This window comes from Triplophysa rosa, linkage group LG6 (assembly GCF_024868665.1).
Source record: "Triplophysa rosa linkage group LG6, Trosa_1v2, whole genome shotgun sequence".
Lineage (NCBI taxonomy): Eukaryota > Metazoa > Chordata > Actinopteri > Cypriniformes > Nemacheilidae > Triplophysa > Triplophysa rosa.
The window spans coordinates 10,685,804-10,709,563 of NC_079895.1; the positions used below are offsets into that span (position 1 = coordinate 10,685,804).

Sequence of the window (23,760 nt, forward strand, 5' to 3'; positions counted from 1 at the left end):
AAAAACATTCCGTGAATAAACAAGCTTCTCATCAATTAAGTCTCAAAGTCTTTATTCACCTCCTGAAAACAATGTTACAGTTTATACAGATATGACAGGCTTCACTGCAGAAGGCCAGTCAGGGTTAGTAAAAACCAGGACATTTGAAAAAGGGAAAAAAAGAGTAGGCTAAAGAAAACTAAACAATTGTCACTTTCTTTGATTATGATCATTTTCTAGTGTTAAGACAGACTCATGGTTTATGACAAAATAACACCAACAAGGAGACCGGTGATAAAATAAAATGCACACAAAACGCATGTCCTCTCTCACTCAACACGCACGCACGCACGCACGCACGCACGCACACACGCACACACACACACACACACACACACACACATAGCTGTCCAACACCCATGCTGTTTGGTCTCCCATGTGTGCAAACGCACACATAAACATCTCACTAGCTCATTCCTGCACTCACGAACATTCATCAACACACACCCAAAGCACAAACAAACACGATATTAGGTTGTCAAACACAGAAATTCGGGGGCTGATGTGTTGGAGACAGAGAAAACTAGCGAGGTCGAACTCCCACAGGTGCTGTGGGGATGTTAAAGGGCCCTTACCGATACCCAGGACCTGGCTGGGTGTAGCCCTGGCCATAAGGTGGGCGGTTTCGGGCATAGGGGTTGGCACCCCCGGGGGGAGGGGTTGCACCAGGCGGTGGGGTGTATCCAGGGCGGGGCTGATAACCCCCTGCAGGCTGGGATGTGTAGTTTTGAGGTGGAAATGCTCCAGGTGGGTACTGGGTTGGTCCTTGGGGAGCAGGAGGTTGTGATTGACCAGAAAATCCAGGGGCGGAGCCAGGAGCACCAGCAGCCTGAGAGGTAGGGGTGGGGTAATTCTGGAACTGCTGTTGAGGGGGAGGAGCCTGAGGAGCTCCAGGCTGAGGGGCATAACCAGCTGGAAAAAAGGGTAAACAACAAAATATATCAAATATGCAAAAACAAAGCAAACTGTTGTTTATCAAGAGGTATCATTTTGTTTTAAAAGGAAATTACCAGGGTACTGCATCCCATACTGCTGCTGGGGTCCAGCTGGTGGAGGGTATCCACCTGGAGCCTGATACTGCTGATACATCTGACCTGTTAAAGGCGGAAAACATGTGTATTGGTTTAGGACAAAAATATTATTTTATGCCCAAGGATTAAGAATCATAGTGTGAAGAACAAAATGGAAGGAATTTTTCCACAAAAAACCTGTACATCTAAGGATCTGCGCACAGCTGTTGGATTTCAGTGAGGACATCCCACTGTTACTTAGTTTCATCATCAAACATTTGAGAAAAAGCTGGGATAACACAGGGCCATAAATATCAGGAACTGATCTCTTTTTTTCTCTCTCTCTGTGCCGCAATACATTTAGAAAGAAATACAGGGCTCAACGCTACTACTACTGGCCCGGTCGGGCAAGTGATTCAAATTTTTACTGGCCCTGCTAAAAATTTCACTGGTCCCGCCACAAAAAAAGTAATAAATAAATAATATTATTGTGTAGTTCTTTTTTTTACCTATGTATTATCAAAAAATAAGGTTATGATACCATAAAACTATTAGCATAACTCGCAGAAATGTCAGATATTGTTAAAGACAACTACTCAGTAAGTGATAAAATAAGAACCAAATAAGTAATCAAAATACATGCAAAAGCACTTATAAATGTAATAAAGCAAACATACAAATAAAAATTATCCGTGCTTTTCAGGTTGGTCTACCAGTAGTTATCAGGTACATCAATTAAATAATGTAAAAAATGTATAGTCTTCACTGTATACATGAAATCCTTGCTTGTTATTATTTAATCATTTTGGAGAAGTGAATGTTTTTGAGCCTATTTTTTGTTGTTTGATGAACATTAAAACAGAGATGTTTATTATGCTGCTATTATGTACAGATCTAATGTACTCGCATGCATTTTGTTTCACGTTTACCTAATACTTAGTGGATTACCTTTAGAAGGATACTTGCTAATATGGGCATTATGGCATAATTTGATGTGGATATGTCTGTATTATAAGAGTAAGAAGACATGAAAGAGAATTCAACAGTATTTTGTGTTTTCTGAGATGCGGCTTTATCATAAACAGTCTGTGAGAACCGAATCGAGTTCTCTATTGCATCTTGACAATATTCAAATAGGCTAGGCTTAAAAACATGCAAATGATAATTTTTCGAAACGATACAGCACTGGCCCGATTGGGCAAGTAACAGATCTGTCCACTGGCCCAAGGGTCTTTGTTGCTGGCCTCGGGCCCATTGATATTCTAAAGATGGTTACTTGAGCCACACTAAGACCAAACAATCAAACAAGCCGGAGATTAGGGCTGTGCGATTTGGGGAAAATATCTATTTGCGATATTTTTGACAGACATTGCGATTGCGATTTGATTTGCGATTTTAACTTTTCTAATTCAAGCTTCAATTAAATATTGTTGTGTGGAGCACAGTGTGGGTATAGTTACCCTGAAAGAAAACAACAAAAATAAAAACATTTAATTGTTTCCATTAAAACCATTACAAAATTAATTTTTGTAGTGCGCTTTGGGCATTATTCAAATAGGGCTTACTGTTGTTCAACTGGTTCCCAACTTCCAGATTACATCACACCAATAGAATCCAAATACCAGTGTAATAGTTTCCATTAAAACAAATACAACTCCCATTGTAACCCTTAAATCCATAACATTTTCTATTGTGTTAGTGAATTATTAAAATAGTTCATAGTTTACATAGGCTGATTTATTATTGTTTAAGTATGTGGGATTTTTTAAAACAAGTAAAAAATGTGCTGAATGTTTAATTTCATCCAAGTGAAATTAGCAAAACAGTTAGATAGAATTTACATTTGTTTGAAACGCGGAGCTAGGCGTGAGTTTACACAGGGTGCGCGCGTGCGTCAAGCCTCGTCCATATTGCCAGATGCCCGAGCCGGACTCAAGTACTATAAACGTCATTACGAAACAGGCTGTGTATGCGCGTCAAGTTTAAACGGCTCGTCCGCGAGACGCGCAACGCGGGGCAGAGACGCGCGAGTATGACAGGCTGTGTGTGCGCGTCAAGTTTAAACGGCTTGTCCGCGAGACGCACAACGCGGGGAAGAGTCGCGCGAGTATGACACAGGCTGTGTGTGCGGTCTTCTGAATTGGACGGTTCTTTAGTATTTATTTGCCTAATGATCGATCTGACTCTGCAGATGCCATAATAACACACACACTCTCTCTCCTGCCTTCTGTATGTTTGTTTCTTTAATGACGGACGTTTAAGCAGTTGGCTGGGGCAGTGCTGATTAGGCATAACGGAGGTGCGCTCACTCAGTTGGTTAGCAAGAATGCCACTCAAAGCGGGCTTGGAACAGACGCGTTTCCTATTTTTCACATCGCTTCCACATCGCAGCCTCTTGCGATTAGCAAATCGCAACGTCTCACATCGCGATAGCGATTCGATTTCGATTAATCGTTCAGCCCTACCGGAGATGGACAGTAAGAATAGATCATTGATAGTCCGTTGACCATCTGTGAATCACATCTCCTTACTGAAGGCGAGGAGAAATGTCTGACCATAATCCAACAGCCTCAAACACAACCCCACTATCCAATGTTCACATAATGTTTGTGTGTTTTGCACCAAGAAACTAATAAGAAAAGTGTGTGTGTCACTGTGCAAGGCATCACAGCTCCACAAGTTTGCAACCATGGCAACCATCTGAACAACCTGCCAAATACAGAACAGTTCTGCACAATTTCTCATGTGATCTGGCCTGATGTTTAAATTCTTTGCGAAGATCAAATCCAAAGGATGAGCGCAGAATAACATTACACGGAACCCACTACAAAGCCTTGAAGGCTATTTGATTTCTGGTTAATTGATCTTTTGCTGGATGCTTTCCCATGAACCTCAGTCAGAAGACAGTGTAAGATGCTTTCATGCTGCACACACACAACCGGCAGAAACATCCTGTGGCACTTCGTGTCAGCGTGAGAGAATGTGCATGACTTCAGGTGTGTAACACTTCTGCCAAACTGCATGACCTGCCAAATCCAAAACAGTCCTGCACAAGTTCTCATGTCCACTGGGATGATATGGAAGTTCTTTGGAAAGAAAAGTGGGGGTTGAACAAATCCAATGGATTTTCTCCAAGAGGAGAAAAACATTATGCTCTGAATTTACTACAAAGACTTGCCATTTGTCTTTTGTTCATTTTTCTTTTGCATGCTTCAGTTTGAAGACATCTGCACTAGGGATGTGCACAAGATGACATATATTTAAAATCAATAAGTCTGTGGGTTTGAACAAATGGTCAGAAGCTCTATATAATCACGCTGGTTTCATGCTCTTACAGGGCTTGACATTAAGCATTGTCATGTGGTTGTCCTTTTTCGGATAAAGATTAAAAATGATATTTCATTTGAAGTGTCAAAACTGTTTCGGATCCTGATTGTTCAAGTTTGATTTTAAGCATTTTACCTAGTGTCAGCTGCGGCCACCTAAATTTGTGAATACTCTCCATGATTACTATAGAACAAAGGCAAGCAGTAATTCTTATTACTGTCAGGGCTGTACATTCAATTTTTAGCTCATAGCACTGGTGCTACAGAGGATTAAAGTTTTGTAGCACAGGTCAAACAATTGTAGCAAGTGCAAGTATAAAACGTCTGTTGTCATCATTGAAAAAATATGCAAGTGCAGTTCATCACATGAATAGGCAGGTAACTGACAAATGACATTAATGTCACATACAGATGGATAAATTAGGGCCATATAATTTTTAGGTATTTTGTCCACATAAATTACTGTTGTATACTATAGTGTTATTTTCTATAGTAAACTGCAGTAAAATTCCTAGATACTTTAGTGTTTTTGAACCTTACTATAGTATACTACAGTGTTTAATACAGTGTAAGATGTGTTTTTAGGTGCAACAACAAAGTGGACCAAATAGTATTCATTTATGATTATGGCTACAACAATGTTTAAAAAAAACTTGTTTGTGTAAATAAAATTGTGAGAGAATGTGCACAAGTACGTGTGACGCTGCTGCCAAACTGCAGGACTTGACTGAAAACTCGTTGAGAAGTCAAATTTTCCACTACAGCATTACTACTGGCTCCAAAAAATAACTATACATTTTCCATTTAGATTTTTTATTCTATTCCCTCCTGCCTAACCACAGCCCATCGGTGACCACCGCTGTTAAGATATTAGGTACAATCAATACACATGGTAGGGATGGACACGAGTACCCGAGTACTCAGACGCGCAGCGACAGGGCAGAGGAGATGACGCCTCACGTATTTTTAAAAACATTGACGGTGAATTTTTTATCATCTTTTTTACTCAATCTTGTCATAGTTTTGTCAACATAAATTTTCGTATCAGTGTTGTAATTAAAATCTTTATATTATTGCCATGTCCCGCCCCCTGCTCATGCCCCGCCCCTGATTAATCGAGTACTCGTTTTTCAAACCTCTCCAGAACTCAAAATGAAATATGGTCAAAAATGCCCATCCCTAACACATGATAGACTTACCATCCATAGTAGTGGAGGGAGGTTGTTGGACCCCTGAGTAAGGTGGGGGAGCCTGGGGAGCCACAGCAGAGGGGGGCGCTGCTGAAGATGAAGAAGCAATACTGTCTGGAGTAGCAGAACGCTCCTCTGCAGCGGCAGCGGCAGCTACAGCTGGAACTAAATCACAGGAGTGAATTCATTATAATTATATAACTATAATTCGTTGTAATTCAAGAGAATCCAGCTTTAAAATGGGCATGTACCTTGGGCAGGTTCCTCAGACAGGCCGAATGCTGAGATAACATTTTTGTTGACCTCCTCCTGGTTCTTCAACGGGTCAAACGCTGACATGCTAGCAGCACTCACGGGAGGGGCCTGCTTTATTGTTGAATCTACTGCTTCAGTCACACATTCTGTTGCACAGGCATACATCAAAACAAGACAACTTTAGCCTATCCACACATCACCAGACACATGGAGCAAGTCACGCAAGTTTGAAATTCTGGGCTGAATGGTTTCTTTAACATTGACCTACTTTCAAAAACTAAATGAGCTTCTAGTGTGACACTTTATAACACTTGGTTTTATGTGTTTCAGATGCTTTAAATTTAGTATTGGCTATGAAGAACACTAGAATCACTCCAGGAGAGTGGGTGTCTATACCAGTTTCTCGATTAGTGCTCTCCAGGACACACTCTGAGGGCGGCTCCAGGCTGTCCAGAAGGCTGTTGACTTTATTCCTCAAATGGATCAATTCTCGACGCAGGTGCTTCACCTGAGACGACTCCAGTGGCCGAGGCTGTCCATTCACTGCAAACACACAACAGTGATTTGTTAACACTTTACCTGAGAGACTATAAATCACATCTCCTCCATGTTAATCATGAGTTTTTGTCCTATTGTATCAGTCGCATGATTTCAATTTTTGTCACATCACTCTACATAGCTCTCAAACCCACCTTTAGCAAATGAATCATGAAGAATGTTCTGATTTACTCTGACTTTGTCAACAAATGAATTCAGATCATTTCAATACTGGGCTCAGTCTATATGATGAGGTAATCCAGAGTTTTGGTTTTGTGTCTGACCTCAGACTGTTCTTTCCAAAGTCCATATGTCTGAGACCGGCTGCTGCTTGAACTATTCCAGACTGTTCAGACATCACACAAGCGCTAGAAGGTGTTCACCCCAGCCCCTGGGCGCCAGTCACATGTTTGGGACGCATACATGCACGTGACAATATACAGCCATAAACCAGCACATTTAGGCACTTAAAATCTTCCTGAAAATCACATCACATTTCTTGATTTCTTCCTTCAATTTCCTTTCTTCCACAAAAAGGGCATGGCTTCATACTGTTATCAGACATCATCTCTCTGGTGTATAACGCCTTTTAACAGTTAAAGACATTGCAGACACCAAAAGTAATAACTTTTTGTTTCCCACTGCTACCAACTGATGCATGCCTTTTATTCAGCATGTGAACTTTATTAGTATCTGTCTAGAATATCTTTTAAATCATTATAAATAACTGGGGTTTGTTCCACCGACACACATTGCAACCTTTAGGTTTGGTTCCACTGGTTAAATCACTTTGCAAAATATCGCATAAATCACCAAATCCAAAACACAGCATTTATGGTACATTTGAAGAGTAATGGGCACATGCTGAGCACTGGCTCTGACGCTGCAGTGCAGATGTACTTGTACGAGCCAAACACTGGTAAATCACAAAGAGCATGACGTTAGTGGGAAAGAAACTGTGGTTGATTCTCTTTGGAATACATGTTGAGTGGTCTTTTTCGGCATTGCTCACCATATGATTAATAACATACTTGCAGCCAAATAAATTAAAATGATTAAACCTGCCTTTTGTGCTGTTGACTTGTATTGAAAGGTTTGTTTGCATGCTAATCTTACCAATCAGTTAACTTTCCTGTACCACTACATTACAAGAAGGGGCATCTACTAGGGCTAGAAGACACTTATTCGAACAAATTTTAATTAGTCAATTGTCTGCTTATCATGTATACGCACCACGTTAGTTGCTTTATATAGCCGTTCACTCTAACACTACTGTTAACTTGGATAAAGGGATGCTATTATAAGCATGTTTAAATGTTTATTTGTCCAAGGGTGTAAAAGTAACACGGAGGCTAACAAATTAGGAATGCAATCCTATGTTTGCCAGATCTGTTAATCACATGTGCGAATAGTCGACTAATGGCCTAAATGAACGACTACTAGTCGACTAAAAAAAATCTCTAGTCGAAGGCAGCTAACTAACAATGCCAGACCTTTGCTCAGAACTAACTTTTCTGACCTACTGTTCTTAAGGTCATTTTTATGAATGTAATAAGTTAGTTCTCCTAAAACTTACAAAAGTACCCAAGATGATTAACCTTAAATATGTTTGTAGTTTATCTAGGCCTATTTTACTTTAAAGTGTTCTTTTGGTAACATGTTTTGCTTGGAAAGTGTGCATAAGCTATTTTTCGTCAAAAACAAAGGCAACTTGATTGAATACAAAATATTGCCTATATAACAATCATTACTAATAATGAAAGTTGTGGACTGATTGTACAGTGACCCTACACATCCAGACCCAGTATTAACTTAAATTTGTTCTCCTATGCCATCTGCTGGACATCAAAATCCTCAGCTGATATATCCCACTATAAAACAATGACCTCTCCTGGCTGGATAAAATACTACCAAGTTCTTAAGTTGGTAGTATAATATTGGTAAATATTGGTTCTTAACCAATATTTTTAAGATTAAAAGATCTTAACTCTAGAAAATTACACAATCTATGCTGATGTTACTGATGCGGGATTATCTTCTTAACCAAGAGTCCATTTTAACCCAAATGTTGAAGCTCAGTACAACACACTCTGTTTTCTGGGTCACAAAGAGACAGTGTGGAATCGAGCTTAACTTGATATGTCTCTTATTTTAGCAAGTTTAAGCTTCAAGAGCATAACAGCAATGACTATGGGCTGCATAGTTCTTTTTGTCCTATATCTCTTTTCAGTTATTCTGTCCAGGGACACCATGACCGCTGTAGAGCTTTTGGAATATGATCCCCCTACAGGTAATGTAAACCTTCACAAGCTCAATGACCTTAACTCTGAGCATGAGTTGTACCCACAACAGGTGTTTTATAGCACATCAATCTTACCAGTTAAATACAACTTTAAATAGCATTAGAATAGGCACCTGTAGACAAATTGGCAAAAAAATATAAAAGCAGAAGATGTGAGCCTTTTTAATAGATTAAAGTGGTCTAAATCCTTTCAAGATGGTACTATTTTTTACATGAAAAACCGTGAATAACCTGTAACACTACTTACGCAAATAACTTTGCAGAACTCAGATGCATGTACAGTGCTTCTGGAATATTACATTCCTTTAATAACCTTTCCTGGTATCCTATGGTAGGTAACTATGCTTACTTTTTTGGCTGGTCATGAGAGATAAGCCAAAATGAATTAACAAAAAGTTATGGATGCAAACGTTACAGTGCTAAACTTGTATTTCCATTGATGACAGGGTGTGCAAAACTCCACAGCATTTCTGGTTTCTTACCAAACAGAGTGAGTTTCAATATTCTACTGCACTGGATTGCAAAGGACAAATCAGAACTGTCAAAGATGGTGATATGGTCATCATCTGTAAGAAAACAGACAAATAAATGAAATAATTATTACAAACCTTGTTGCAGGTCTTTTTAATTCTAACATGCATGCTTTGAAGTCCACAACTGACCTTCATCCTTATACTTGATGGTGACCTCATCACTGCTCTGTAGCTGCCCACGGAAGACACGCTGCATCATCAGCAGGAGCTCATCGTAAGTGATGTCTTCATTGTGAATGGGGATCCGGCGGATATCATCACCCAGCTGAGCTTTAATGATCAGCTTCCCACTCAGGTCCAGCTGGCCATTCATACTGCTGAAATATAAGTGTCTTTGCTATTAATACTAGTAGAGGTCTGTATTGTTTTTAATACAACAGCAAATTAAACATACACATACAATTTTACTTAAATTAAAATAGCGATAGATGATATGAACATCCATCTATCACTACTTAATGCTACTGCTATACAGTTGTTTATTAAGGAAGAGGCTGCTCAACTCATCACTATTTAATGCATCACATTCACTTTAGGACGTCATCTGATGCATCAGTGTAGCAACAAACTGAAACACACTACAGGGCAGGCAGGCAGCATCAGTGTGACAACAATATAAAATGCACACATACATGTGATTGAGATAACAGCCTATCCAAGTAAAAAACAATCACATAATCTAAGACTTAATCATTCATTATCTTCCGTTGGAAACAGAACCTCTGCCCAGACCACACATCACGCAAGTTAATCATGAAATGTGATAGCTGTAACTCAATGAGCGTCTTACAGCTAACTCTCCTGCTTTTGTTGTCGATATAAACACGTCAAGGCCATGAATCACTTATGTCATACACTAAGGGTTCCATAGTCTAGTGAGAGATGGATCTTATGACTGGAATAATACAAGCAAGCAGCAAATGTTAAAAACCTAAATATTTTATGAGAAAACTTGTTCACCTTAATGTACAAATTATACACAATTTTATAGTAAAATAGGGGGAAAAAAGACTCATACTGATACTGATAATTTCAGTTTATTTGCAATATGCTACTGTACAGTAGTGAGCTGGGATATTAAATAAAAGTCTAAGGTTCATAAGACACTAGATGATTTGGCAGACCTACAGTCCTTCCCAACACAGACTTTGGCCTTATTGAAACACAGCCCATGAGACCCATTTGGGGTTTCTGATCACAATACAGCGATAAGAAAGTGTCAGGGACAAACTTATCAGAACAATTTACTCCCTTCCTCTGACAATCTTATCCATCATTTTAGTGAAATGCAAAACTGCATTGCATTGTAGACTGAGACAGACACGTATTTAACCCATACCAATAAAAACACAAAATGTAATCATAACGCCATAATCGTGATATAAGCAGTGCGCTTTTAAAATTCTTGTAGCCTGTATCATAGAAATTATAACGTCTGCTTGTCAATCAAATGAAAGCGCGAGCTACAAGATGTGATCATTTCCCATTGCTTTGCTTGTCAGGATCGCATGTGTATTGTGTAGGAATAATGATGAATGCATAGGAGAGGTTTCTCTGGTTGGACTTGTTGTTGGAAAACGGCGGCTGTCTTGCAACGTCATTTTTTCTGCTAACTTGTCAAATTTCAAGTGTTGTTTAAAACGGAATGAAAAATCCCTGAAGCTAACATCAGTTTAATACTAAACGATTAAGTTTTGGTTGTAAAAACGCACCAGGCCATTTCTCCATCACACCATCATGACGATCAACAGTACTGCCAAAAAGTGATCCATTTAAACCATACCACCAGGCCTAATTAACCTGATGATGCAGCAACTTCCTGTCAAATAATGCTCTAGCATAACAACCGGCGTGCAATGATAGAAAATGTACAAGAATCAAAAAGAAAAGCTTAAAACGACCTTAGAATTTCTATTGTTTTACGAAACAATAATATACAGTACATTTTATTATCATTTGTAAACACTGACATTTGCGGAGAACGCTCTTTCTGGCTTGTCCCAGTTTCCCACAGGCTAAGCTAACGCTAGCTAGCTTGCTTGACAGCAGGCTAATTGCTAACGGTTCGTTTTGAAAGCACCCTCTTAAGCGACCATATAAGCGTATATAAATGTTTACACAAAAAAGTGTATTGCTTTTACCTGGTGGTTTGGAGGTACTGATACCAGCAGCAGCCTGTGTGTCATGGGCTTGAGCTGAGCGACGCCTGACTGACTAGTCGGAAACGCCTCACAGCGACCTGTACGTGGCAAAACCACAAACGCGCATGCGAGGTGAGTAAACCCTGCTTCGTATCTCTTTTGGCGTCTGAATGCATTTCTTTAATAAACCAACACCATATAAAGGTAAGCATAATGTTTTAATACTATAAATGTTATATATTTGTTGTAGTCACACCCTGACCCCTTGCTCTGAGAGCGTCCTCATAGGCCTATGTATGTATAAAACATGACACAGAGATATATCTGTATTATAAAGAAATCATTTATTTATAAATCATTTAAAAAAACATGTGGATTGTATGGGGGATTAGACCTCCAGAAGAAACAATTGTTAAATTAAACCAAATTAAATAATTTAAATGTTAAACATTAATAATATGTGAAAAATATCATTTGGAAAAAAAAGTATATTTAAGGGGCGAGATCATTTAAACATGTAAAAGTAAATATGAACATTAAGGTATGCTTTGTTGGATTACAAATATATTTAACTTAAATAAAACTATATTTAAATTAAACATAAATATTCTCATGCAACTTACAGTATAAACTGAGGCAGAATTAGATATGTAAAATGTAATGATATGTAAAGCAAGTCCTCCTCAATAACATGTTTATTTCTTCTTCTTCTCTTGTGTTGAATTAAACCACGCATCCAGTAGCTTCTTGCTGTAGTAGATTTGCCAAGCGTGTATCTGAATAGCGATTACCATGAGCAGATACATCACAGAAACAGCCGAGAAGCCAAAAATAAAACGGTAGGCCTTGCCATGCCTGTATAGCTGTTGGGCCAGTGGAAACATTTCCATTGCACCAAAAATCAAGGGTGCCACTGAGAACAAACCGGCACTGATCATTGAGATCACCAGGTAGCTGATGTTGTTCTTTGGCATGGCGAGTGCTCCGATCAATGAAGGCAGAAGACTCAAAAGGTATGGATACTCCCACTGATAGGGCAAGGCCACCAAGTCGTGTGATACCAGATTGAGATGACTGACAGCTACCTGAGCTGCCACCAGCAACCATACGAAGACATGGATGACGGTGAGCTTCTTTATCTCTGATTTTAGTGAAGCACTGCAAGACAGTCATATTTCAAATATGAAACACTCTGATACATACTGCAGTGATTTGTAGCCGTATTATAGCAAATTTAGTTACCTCATCTGATAGTGGGATGCTTTCTCTCTGTGTTTATAGTCACTTCCATTAGTCCCTGCAGCTCTTGGGCCTGCACGTGATGCCATGGCAATTTCTAGATGATTGCCATACAAAGATGTTACTTATACATGACACACCAGCTTGCAAATCACTTTTATAACAACCATTTAATACTGATTGAAACCGAAACATTTACAGATAACAGAAACCAGTTAAAATAAATATATGTTTATAGACAGCTATGATGAACTTCTTACAATGCAAATGCTCATACATAGATATGCAACGTGAATCAAACTGTAAATAAAGATGTATTCATCTGGTCCAGTATCGAAAATAAGAAGCGTAAAAAACATGAACAGATCTTGCCAGCCGGCTTCCTGGATAAATTTACTGACACTGGCAGACGGATCATTGAATTGCGTAAGTGGTTATTTCATGAGATAACCCTTAAAAAAACGTACCGAAAAACGTACCGTGCTGTCGATTGTAGAAATGTGGAAGAAAAACGAGGAAATGTTGATGTTGGAACACAAAGCCCCTTCGATGTAGCAACATATGCTGCTCATGCGCAAAACAGAGAGAAATCATTTCTCCGCCCCTTCGCGAGGTGTGGTTTGTCAGCGTAGCATCCCGTTCTAAGCATCCTCAGCATCACTGAGCAAAGGCGCACGAATATTAGTAAAATAACGAAGTAGCGCATTTTTTCAAAAATATCTTTATCCCCTTAGTTGTCAAACAACAAAACTGAACTCGCCTTTTTATATCAAACTTTCATTATAAAATGTATTTGCTGCTTTAGATTAGATTTGTAAATGGGATGAAAAAATGGTGAACACAAGTATCTTTGTGGAGACCATTACTTGCCACTGTTTTATTAATAATCATTGTGTTCTTTTATTGACATTCATTTAGGTTAACTACGGTTTTTTATAAAACTGTTTTTTTGTAAAACCCCTACAATACAGGAGCAGTTTTTTATGCATTATGCATTATTATGCAACAATTTAAATAACCTAAGGACAGTAATCACTTGTTTTTAAGACATTTTAAAGTAGTTAGAAATATTATTTAGCATCAATCAGTAATTCTCCACATTATAGCTGATGTCTGAAATTAAATTCATTTAATTTATGTGAATATTGAATATGGCATGTTCTTGTTACAGTATTGGAGAGCAGTAATTTGACAAACTTATAGATGTAAACCACTTTTATTAAAAAATAAATAAACAAAAGTGTCAAACATGTTGTTGGAAAAGTGACCAACATATCAAAAACAAAGATTTACTTACTAGACAATTAGCGGTGACAAATAAAGAATAAAATTAAAAATGACATAAAATTGTATTTGAAGTTGCTGCTAAGGATAGGGTGAAGGTGAGACAAGTGGGAGTGAAAGATTTTTCATAATCAAATGATTCTTCAATCAATCTTAAATCAAATTAACGTAAATATTGTCATGCAACTTTCCTTTTGTCTATAATTTATAATAATTTTGGTGTTTACTTATTGTAGGTGTATTCAAATGAGTGTTTAAAGGTAACTGTCATTTTTTAACTATTGTAAAATTTCACAGATTATTACAGACCGAGCACACACACACACGCGCGCACACACACACGCGCACACACACACGCGCACACATACACACACAAACACACACACACGCACGCACGCACGCACACACACACACACGCACGCACACACACGCACACACAAACACACACATGCTCACAAACATAAAAACACAAAAAAACACTTTCTCTTATTGCAATGTGGTTGCTGTTCAAGCAGTGTGTTACAAAACAGATGTAAAACTTTTAGCATTTAAAAAAATGTTGATAAATAAAGAACAACAAACTTTGGTGTGATATCTTTGACAACTGTCTTTCTTACTTCATTCTACACATATACAGTATATTAGTTTGTAATATATAGTTTGTAAAACAGTCTGATGCCTTTATAGTCATGTTGGATGCCATTGATTAAACACAAACATAAATACATTACAAATACAATCATTTAAAAAATCTCTCTTTAAATGTGATGTGAGTACTTTTGTTACAATTTGTGAAAGTCTTTGTGCAGGTAGTCAAAATAAACACAGTACTCTGTTATGTATCGTTGCATATACACAGCCTGTACATGGATATGGCTGGGTAGACATTTAAAGATGTTTTTATGTCTTCCTTTTTCCCTGTAAGAATGTACTTACAAATACTGACATTTTTAAAAAGTCAAATATTTTAATGTCAGTCTTCTCTTTTGCTCTTTTGATTTCTTACTGTTACTTTCTACATCGGATATAGTAAAAAGCCAGAGAAGGAGGAATGGACATATTGTCCTGCATAAAATCCAGCTGCCTGCTCAGATGGTAACTGTAAGTAAACTGTGTCTCCTGGTTGTAATGGAATCACAGCACTCCCAGATGCTTGATCAAGGAATCCTTTTGTGTACTCATCATATGTATACATGACTGGCTCTCCATTCCTGTAGAGACCCACCCAGACATTGGCACCCTTGCAGTGTACATGATAGGCAAAGTAGTAGATGCCTGGGAGGTCACAAGTGAACACACCGGTTTGAGGATTGTAATTTTGACGTCCATTATACAGTAGTTTGTCAAGCACTATTGGTGTGCCTACTGGAGGGAATGGTGTGGTCAGCTGGGCAGTGAAAGCAGGCATCTCCAAACCACTAGCTCCCATCATATCACCTCCACTTGCATACTTCCCTTTCTTGTACCCACCAGTCTTTATACCATCAAGGGCTGGGCCCATCTCAGGAAGAACACCCATCAGGTCAGGGGAAAGAGCGGGGCCTGGAGGTCCAGGTGGCCCTGGTGGACCTGCACTTCCTGGCTGACCTGGGGGACCACTTGGGCCAGGTGGACCTTGAGGACCAGAAAGACCAGGAGCACCAGTGTTGCCTATACCAGGTGGACCAGCTTGACCCGGTGGACCAAAATCTCCCTTTGGCCCAGTAGGTCCTGGAGCTCCAATTGGTCCTCCTGGCCCTGTAAGTCCTGGAATGCCTTTAGGACCTTGTGGTCCTCCTGGACCAAGCTGACCTTGTTCTCCCTTCAGACCAGGTAGTCCAGATGGACCTGGAACACCAGGTTGACCATTGATACCCCCCTCTCCTTTGGGACCAAAGGGTCCTGGGAGCCCTCTTAGACCAGGTTCTCCATCCTCACCTTGGGGGCCAGGTTGGCCAGGAAATCCTGGAGGACCTTGTTGCCCCATAGGTCCTTGATCTCCCTTGGCTCCCTCTGAACCTCCATCTCCTTTTTCACCTGGGGTACCAGGTTCACCTGAAGGCCCTATGGGTCCTGGAGCACATGGGGGACCAGCTTTACCTGGTGGACCAGTCATGCCTTGTTGACCATCATTACCTCTGTCTCCTTTGGGTCCTGGTGCACCTGGTAGTCCTCCCATTCCTTTGTCACCCTTTGGGCCAGGGTATCCAGGTTTACCAAATCCAGGTAATCCGGGTTTCCCAGGTAATCCTGGTGGTCCTGTTAATCCTTTGTGACCAGCTGGACCTGTCTGACCTGGTAATCCAATTTCTCCTGGCTTTCCAATACCAGGGATTCCTTGTAGTCCTTGTGGACCCTTTTCACCAGGTTGACCTGCTGGACCTGGCTCCCCCGACTGACCTGGTTTTCCTGTCAAACCAGGTGGACCTGAAACACCAGGCAAACCAGGCCTACCCACTCCTGGTAATCCTGCATGACCTGGGGGCCCTGGTTGCCCAGCTGGCCCTTTGGGCCCCTGTGGACCCGGTAGTCCAATTCCTCTCTCTCCTTTATGTCCAGGTAACCCTGGGAAACCTGGTAAGCCTTTATGTCCTGGCTCTCCTTTAAATCCTGGCTGTCCTGGCAATCCTTGTCCACCAGGCTTTCCTATTCCTGGTAAGCCTGGGGGTCCAGGAGGACCAGGGGGCCCGGCCAAACCTGGTTGTCCATCTTCACCTCTGGGACCTTGTTCACCTTGTTGTCCAGGCTGCCCAATACCTCCTGGCTTTCCTGACATACCTGGCATTCCTGGCTTGCCAAGTCCAGGAAGCCCCGGAAGACCTGGAGGTCCTTGCTTTCCAGGGGTGCCTGCCATGCCATTACCTTGAGGCCCAGGAGATCCATGTGGCCCAGGTGGGCCAGGGGGTCCCTGAGGTCCAACCTCTCCTGGAACACCCTGCTCACCTCTGGGAATGGTCTCACCTTTTTTTAAAAGAACAATCAAGGTCAGGACCAGGCAAAAAGTTAATAAGTATTGCATATTTTTGCATAATTGTTTAATTAATATTTTGTTTTCGTTTGCATAATATTTTTTACTTAAAATGTTCATTTAAATCTACTTTGCAACAATAGATATTGTAAAATCACTATAGAAATAAAATAAAATGTATTAAAAACAATCAAAGTGCATACATTTCAGTGCAAAAATCATCAGTTTTGCATACCTTTGTTATCCTTTCCTTTGTTTAGGTGCACAGGTGGATAGTGTGGATAAGCCTTGTGTGGTATATCCTTTCCCATTCCCATGTGATGCATCTGTGGCATAGGTTTGTGTTGCTGAGGATACATTTGTGGGATAGGTTGGTGTTGCTGAGGATGCATTTGTGGGATAGGTTGATGTTGCTGAGGATGTGGTTTGTGCCCGTAATATGCTCCTCCGAAAGCTGATGGCAATAAAGCCATTTGCACCACAGCTACAAGGAAAGCAGCCATGGCCATGGCTTGTAAAAAGAAAAAAAGCGAATTAATGACTGGACATATTGTTGTTCCGAATATATTATTTGTGATATTAGGTAACTGATCAGTAATGTTAATCAGTCAGTCAACATGGTAAAATGTTAAACAAACACATCAATTTAAGCAATAACAAATATCAAACATAACAAATCAAGTAGACAATTGAAACAGTTAACTATTTCCTTTTATGCATGGCTAAGTAAGTAAAATAACCCAATATGTTTATTTGTTATATTGTCAGTTAATTATAATTATATGACATTTATATTCAAATTAAATCAAGCAAATATTAAACAATAATGATAATGAAACAATAATTTCTGCTATGTTAAAACATTACACTGCCACTGACTTGTACTAAGTGCATGAGGGAAAGTATAAATCTGACCATGCACTCTTAAAATTAAAGGTGCTTCACGATGCCATAGAAGACATTTTTTGTCTAAATGGTTCCATAAAGAACCTTTAACATTTCTGTTTCACAAGAGGTTCTTTGTGGTGAAGAAAGGTTCCTCAGATAATAAAAAGGTAAGAAAGAGATGGTTCTTTAAAGAACCTTTGACTGAATGGTTCTTTGTGAAACCAAAAATGGTTCTTCTATGGCATCGCAAGAACCTTTTAAGCAACTTTATTTTTAAGAGTGTAGCATTATATCTTGTCATTCTTTAATTCATTGTTTTCATTTGTTTACAGAGAAAGTATTCTTATTATTCTTATTATCAAAACAAAAGTTGTGGCAGCAAAGAAAAGTCAAGAAGTTGAAGTCACTAACATGAAAACCACTTGTTAAAACATTTAACCTTACAAAGTCAATTAGTATTGCTCAGACAGCATGCCATTAAGAATGTTTTGCAGGAATAAAGCTGCTCAGAAAAAAAGTAATCTATATAGCAGTAGGACACAATTCATGTTCATTGAGCAGGTGCAATCATTTAATAATGTAAATAATGAGCATCAGAGTTGTAGGGAATCTAAGATCCTAACATGTGTTTGTGGTTGTGCTTGCTATGCCAGGATCAGTACCATCATCCATAGATTAATATAATTTGATAAAAGGGCTCTATAACCTTCGTGCATAGTTGATAATGGGAACATTTCAAGTTTTTTTCCTGAGAGTTTTGTCTATGAGAAATGAATTATCAAAAATAATGATCTAAACATTTGTCTAAACATTTGATCTATAGTAAAAACACGTTGGTAAGAGAATACGAGCCTGGGGACATTTGTGTGTGAAGTAGTGGAGTGGACTGGAGATATTTAGAGAATGTTCGTTATTCCCAACCGGAAGAATTTTTCACCAATGCCCCTTTCACAACGCAGGGCTATGTTTTAATCCCAGACAATGTGTGTTTATGCGTACATTTGTGTTTCCGTTTTTAAGTTTTTAAATGTGCAGATCCAAATGTTTTTTGCTGAATCTCCATAATTTTTCAGAACACAGTATGTCTGATGTGGATCAAACAAAAATTGCATCATATTGACGGAAGTGATGACCTTTGGCCTTTTCTCAGACTGCTGGAGATTTTCACACAGATATGCTAGACCATCTAGGTTTTCCGCTCTTTTGATGTGTGTACAGGCACTGTATGGTTTTCCGGCCCTGTTAGTTAGGTTATATGATATATACGGTCTAGTTTCAACCAACCATACAAAGTTTAGGTGATTAAAACATATTAAAGCATCATCAAGAGTGATTTCTTGCACAATAGCCTTTAAACAATATTCATTGTGAAAAGCGCTATACAATACATGTGAATTAAATTAAATATTGAAATGTATTGAAATGTTTGTAGGTCATGTCTGCAAGGATGTAATATTGAGCCGAGTAATGTTTCTGAGATCATCCCAATAACATTGGAACAATCTGAAACTACCCACAATGCAAATGTAAATGCACTTAAATGTGAATAATGTAACTCACTTCCCTACATCTAGAACTGAGAGTGAGAAAAAGAAAGATAAAGCAGAAAAGAAAGAATATACAGCAAATGTAAGTGATAAAGAAGAACAGAGCCAAATATAGAATAGGTCTTAAGTCTAAAAATAGCATATCTCTCACACCTGCCTTACGCAGTTCTTTAGACTGACTCTTTTTAAGAAGGTGGTATTTTTAAGAAGGTTGTGACATTCATCACAGACTGTTTACCCATTCACAAACTTCCGCAGACAATTGTGTCACCTCTTTTTCAAGTCTGTACTACTCAAATAATCACTTCAGTTCACACAGACTGACGCTAACAAATTTAGTAATCAATTCAGTTGGCAAATGCAGTGTGGTGCTTACCTATGCTATACCAAATAGACATGAATAGACACAGGCATCACAATAATGACTAAAAATATACACATATATATATACAATATAGTATATTTCTTTTTAGGAGCATTTCTGTGCCTTTATTGGACAGATAACAGGAAAGTACATGGTGAAAAGAGGGGAACTGGGTCAGCAAAGGACCTCGAGCCGACATATGCGCATTGGCTCCACATGTTGGAACACTGCCCTATAGGCCAAGATAGCTTAAATAATGAAACATTACACTTTGTTGCTTATTAACATAAAATATTTCATTATTTAAAATAAGTTGTTAAAAAAGTTTATCCTATGCACACTGTGATCCCAAATGCAACCAGTGCAATGCAAGTCATTGTTTTCTGCCCTAATAGGTAAACTATCATCTTAATAGAATTTAAAAATGTGTAAATCATTGCATCCTTCAATTTAAAAATCAATTTGATCAATTTTCTTATGTCATTTTCAAACATCCAGTTTAAGATTAGCCTAAATTTAGCCTGCTTCTCTGGCCTCTGACCCGGGTAAACAGTCTTCCGTGCTATTTGTGAAATGTGCATCTGGAATCTCAAGCATTGCTTATACAATTAACACCTCAGCAAATAAGTCGAGTTAAACACAGACTCTTGCAAAGCTGGCCTAGGAACAGTGTTTACAGAAACCCATTCCTTGCTTTTTGTGTGCATGTTCCCTCGTCCATCTCATAGTGTGCACAGTCCCTCTCTTCTGTCTTTCAATTCTGTTTCACATACGTAGCCCTTTTCTTTGTATTTCTCACAAATCATCAATGACAAAACTTTCTTTATGCCTCTTTATGGGATGAGAAGGAGAGGGTTGGGAAATCCTTAGAGTAAACCATGATGATATTTAAAAGATTTGCTACATTTAAAGTTTGCTGTCTGTTAGAAAATGTGCTTTCTTACAGATCTTACAGGTGACCCAAAGTTCAGCCGTTCCTAAATCATGACCATGATATTGAATGAGCAAATATATGAATGACAAAAAACATTTTAATATCTAAGTAGAAAAGATATTTCAGGGTGACTGTATCTGCATGCTTGTGTTCAGACTGATGTCACAGTATTGTTAATATCCATGATGTAGATCATTGTAATTTTTGATATTTTGTGTTACGCTACACAAAAAATATTGTTAATAATTCAGTACCATTCATTTTTCAACCATTTAAAATTTTGCCTTAAAAGCCATATTGGTTCCAATGGGAGCTGGGATTCACAGCTGCAAACAAGCACTCCATTTAAGATGCAACACGGCCCTTATTCTCCCTGTCTAAGTGTTGGGTCATTTAGAAGCATTTTAACACCTTAGTGTTAATAAGAGTGAGAAACACAACGTAGGCATGCTACTTTCACCATACGAGATGAATAATGTCTCTGAGAATCATCCTATTGTTGTTGTTGCATTTTTTATGCATTTAGCAGATGTTTTAATACAAAGCAACTTACAGTGCATTGGAGCTATACTGTTTTATTAGTATGCGTGTTCTCTGGGAATCAAACCCATGACCTTTTGCGCTGCTAGCCTAATGCTCACTGAGCCACAAGAAATCCTATGGTCCTCAAATGCCCATTCAAAGACACATTTCGACAGTAAGTATAAGTGGCCCAAAATTGTAATATTGTACTGTAATGTATATGTATGTATACACTTATGAATGCATACATGCATGCATACATACATATATCCATCCATGCATACATTACATACAGTACATGTGCATACTGTGTAATTCTGAAAAATCTCAAAATATCACAAACTAAATATCAGCCAATTAACTAATTGGCCTGGCAGATGTATTGCTGGTCTATTGGTAATTTCAAGTACTCAGCAGTCTCACTAATAAACCTCCATAATGTAGATTCCGAAGTGCCATACAGCAACAAAAATCAGTCAAACAAAAATGAAAATCAACCAATGAATGAAAGAATGTTACATTAGATTAACAGTTAAAGATAACATTTGTTCTGCATAGATATTTTCCCAAATAACTATGTGTCTTTTACAAGCCATATGCCATTGTGTCTCTAATGGTATCTAATAATCTAATAGATACGTTTAAACTAACAATACCAGGTACACTATATCAATCACACATGCATGCTAAGACCCAGTAAGTATCTGCCACCAGAAGGTTGAGTTAGCAAATTGTTCAAGACACTGCACAACTAAACTTTTAAAGTTTCATGACGCTCCTGTTAACATGATGTACTCATATTCACTTCTCACTCACTTGTTAAAATCTATAGAGTTAGACAGCTTCTTTTACACAGTAGAATGACTGACACCTGCACACAACATGTTAATAATACCAAAGGATATCTATACTCATATTAGGTGAGGCCCGTAATAATAATTTTGTCATTTTTAAACGTCCATTTGATTTCCCCCTTCTCAGTAGTTTCCCAACAACAAAGTGCATCACTAATCATCACAAAAGCCACTATTAGACTAATAAAATGTACTTCAGCATAATTTCTTACCTTTCCTTGGTAAGTGGCCGTTGCAGGGGTAATCTCAAGGATCCTCAAGCTCAAACACAGAAAGATCCTAAAACACACTTTAACCAATTGACCAGTGCTGACTGAACTAAAACAAGAAACTGCCTCCAGATGACCACCTTTTATCCACAGCAGGGTGGAGTCAAAGAGAAGGGAGGGCAAGCTAGAGACAGATAGAGATTGATACAGTATAGGAACATGTGACAGTATAAAGGTGTTCTCAGCGATTTGTTTGATTTTCCAAAATCACTGTCTACACCCTTGGTACAGGATGTCTATAGGTTTTCCTCTTCACACTTTAGTCACCACATTTTTAATTGAGGCAGAGCTACACTGTTAGGGCTATAAATGGACATTTATAAGATTCCAGAGAAGGAAATTAGGGAAAATAGAAGAATGAGTTAAATATTGAGTTTGTTGTAATTTAATGAAATGATACTAAAGTTTTAATTTTAATATACAGTGGGGTTCCAAATTACAATTTTAGAAATTGTGACAAAAAATGAATAAGAAAGGATTCAGCACTATTTTTCTCATAATAAGGTACATTTTCATAGAACATATTAGCTTGTTTTTACAAAAGTCGAGTTTACTTGCTTCTATTGAAGCACACAAGATGATCATAATCTCAAATCATTATGTGATTGTGAGGATGTGCACAAATGTGTGAATTCCATCCAAAAAAATGGAACGTATACACATGAAAAAAGTTTTAAAAACATTTTAACATTTGTTAAATTGTAAAAATTCTTGACAATACAGAAACAGGGGTTTTAACCATTCAGTCCAAATGCATACCATACTTTTAATCTCAGAGTAGGATTTGATTATTTACAAATCAAGGCTATTGCATAATCCTGTATACACATATTTAACCATAATATATTGATATACCTTTAGTCTATATACCTACTAATACCTTGTATTTTTCATATTATTGTGATTCATAAGTCTTTATACACTGTAAAAAATTATATGTTTAAAAAGTCATGTTGAGACATTTTTTCATTACTTTAACTCATCAAATTATTTAACAAATTAAATTTTATAAGTTATACATTGACATTGATCCACCACGACGCCACCACGTGAAACTGGTTTTCTAAACCTTCCAGGTACTTCAGTCTGTTACCAAAATCAATTCACAAATTTTTTCATGCCTCGCTTTTCCCTGCATTCAGTGCCTAGAATAGGTTTAACCAACACATACCATTGCAGTGACAGCTGTATATAGAAAGCATGCAGGAAATACATAATGAAGTGCTAAATTTGTGGGAAAAAAATGCCGTTTCTAAATGTGCAGTAAATCAGAAACACTCAAACACTCAAAACAGAAATAGATTTTTAATTATTCCAGATTTCAAAACATACAGTACATTTCTGTAAAGCTGGTGACTTGGTTCTCTTAAAGGGGATGACTCCAAAATTCATTAACCCTTGTGTTTACCCATGGTCTTTAAGTTTTATCACGGTCACTTAGATAAAAAAGCCACCATGACTCTCTTTAAGGTTAGCACCCTCCTCAGCGCTGTGCGCATTCACACACTTTCTCAAAAAGACACAAAACTCAACTAGCTGTAAGCATGTTTGCTAATCACACACCATCCCGGCATCTGCT

The 23,760-nt window shown here is 38.4% G+C and overlaps 3 protein-coding genes across 5 annotated transcripts; all 3 read right to left on the minus strand.

The window, feature by feature from the left end:
• Positions 1-35: 35 nt before the first annotated feature.
• On the minus strand, positions 36-11,466 carry tfg (trafficking from ER to golgi regulator). Of its 2 annotated transcripts, none has more exons than XM_057335852.1 (8): positions 11,334-11,466; positions 9,322-9,509; positions 9,142-9,225; positions 6,217-6,363; positions 5,817-5,966; positions 5,575-5,730; positions 1,050-1,133; positions 36-951 (listed from the first exon to the last, which is right to left on the minus strand). In XM_057335852.1, the coding sequence occupies exons 2-8, from the start codon at positions 9,503-9,505 to the stop codon at positions 611-613; spliced, it is 1,146 nt and encodes a 381-aa protein (XP_057191835.1). In that variant the 5' UTR covers positions 9,506-9,509; positions 11,334-11,466; the 3' UTR covers positions 36-610. The 2 variants fall into 2 exon arrangements, with proteins under 2 accessions (XP_057191835.1, XP_057191837.1); XM_057335854.1 differs by having other exon boundaries at positions 9,322-9,506; positions 11,334-11,435.
• A 244-nt stretch (positions 11,467-11,710) lies between these two features.
• On the minus strand, positions 11,711-13,151 carry jagn1a (jagunal homolog 1a). Of its 2 annotated transcripts, none has more exons than XM_057336430.1 (3): positions 13,052-13,151; positions 12,576-12,669; positions 11,711-12,491 (listed from the first exon to the last, which is right to left on the minus strand). In XM_057336430.1, exons 1-3 carry the CDS (start codon positions 13,131-13,133, stop codon positions 12,029-12,031), a joined length of 639 nt encoding a protein of 212 aa, XP_057192413.1. In that variant the 5' UTR covers positions 13,134-13,151; the 3' UTR covers positions 11,711-12,028. The 2 variants fall into 2 exon arrangements, with proteins under 2 accessions (XP_057192413.1, XP_057192411.1); XM_057336428.1 differs by having other exon boundaries at positions 13,040-13,134.
• Positions 13,152-14,852: 1,701 nt separating this feature from the next.
• On the minus strand, positions 14,853-22,216 carry col8a1a (collagen, type VIII, alpha 1a). The gene is made up of 3 exons (XM_057336452.1): positions 22,125-22,216; positions 17,039-17,314; positions 14,853-16,796 (listed from the first exon to the last, which is right to left on the minus strand). Exons 2-3 carry the CDS (start codon positions 17,310-17,312, stop codon positions 14,872-14,874), a joined length of 2,199 nt encoding a protein of 732 aa, XP_057192435.1. The 5' UTR covers positions 17,313-17,314; positions 22,125-22,216; the 3' UTR covers positions 14,853-14,871.
• Between the last annotated feature and the right edge of the window lie 1,544 nt (positions 22,217-23,760).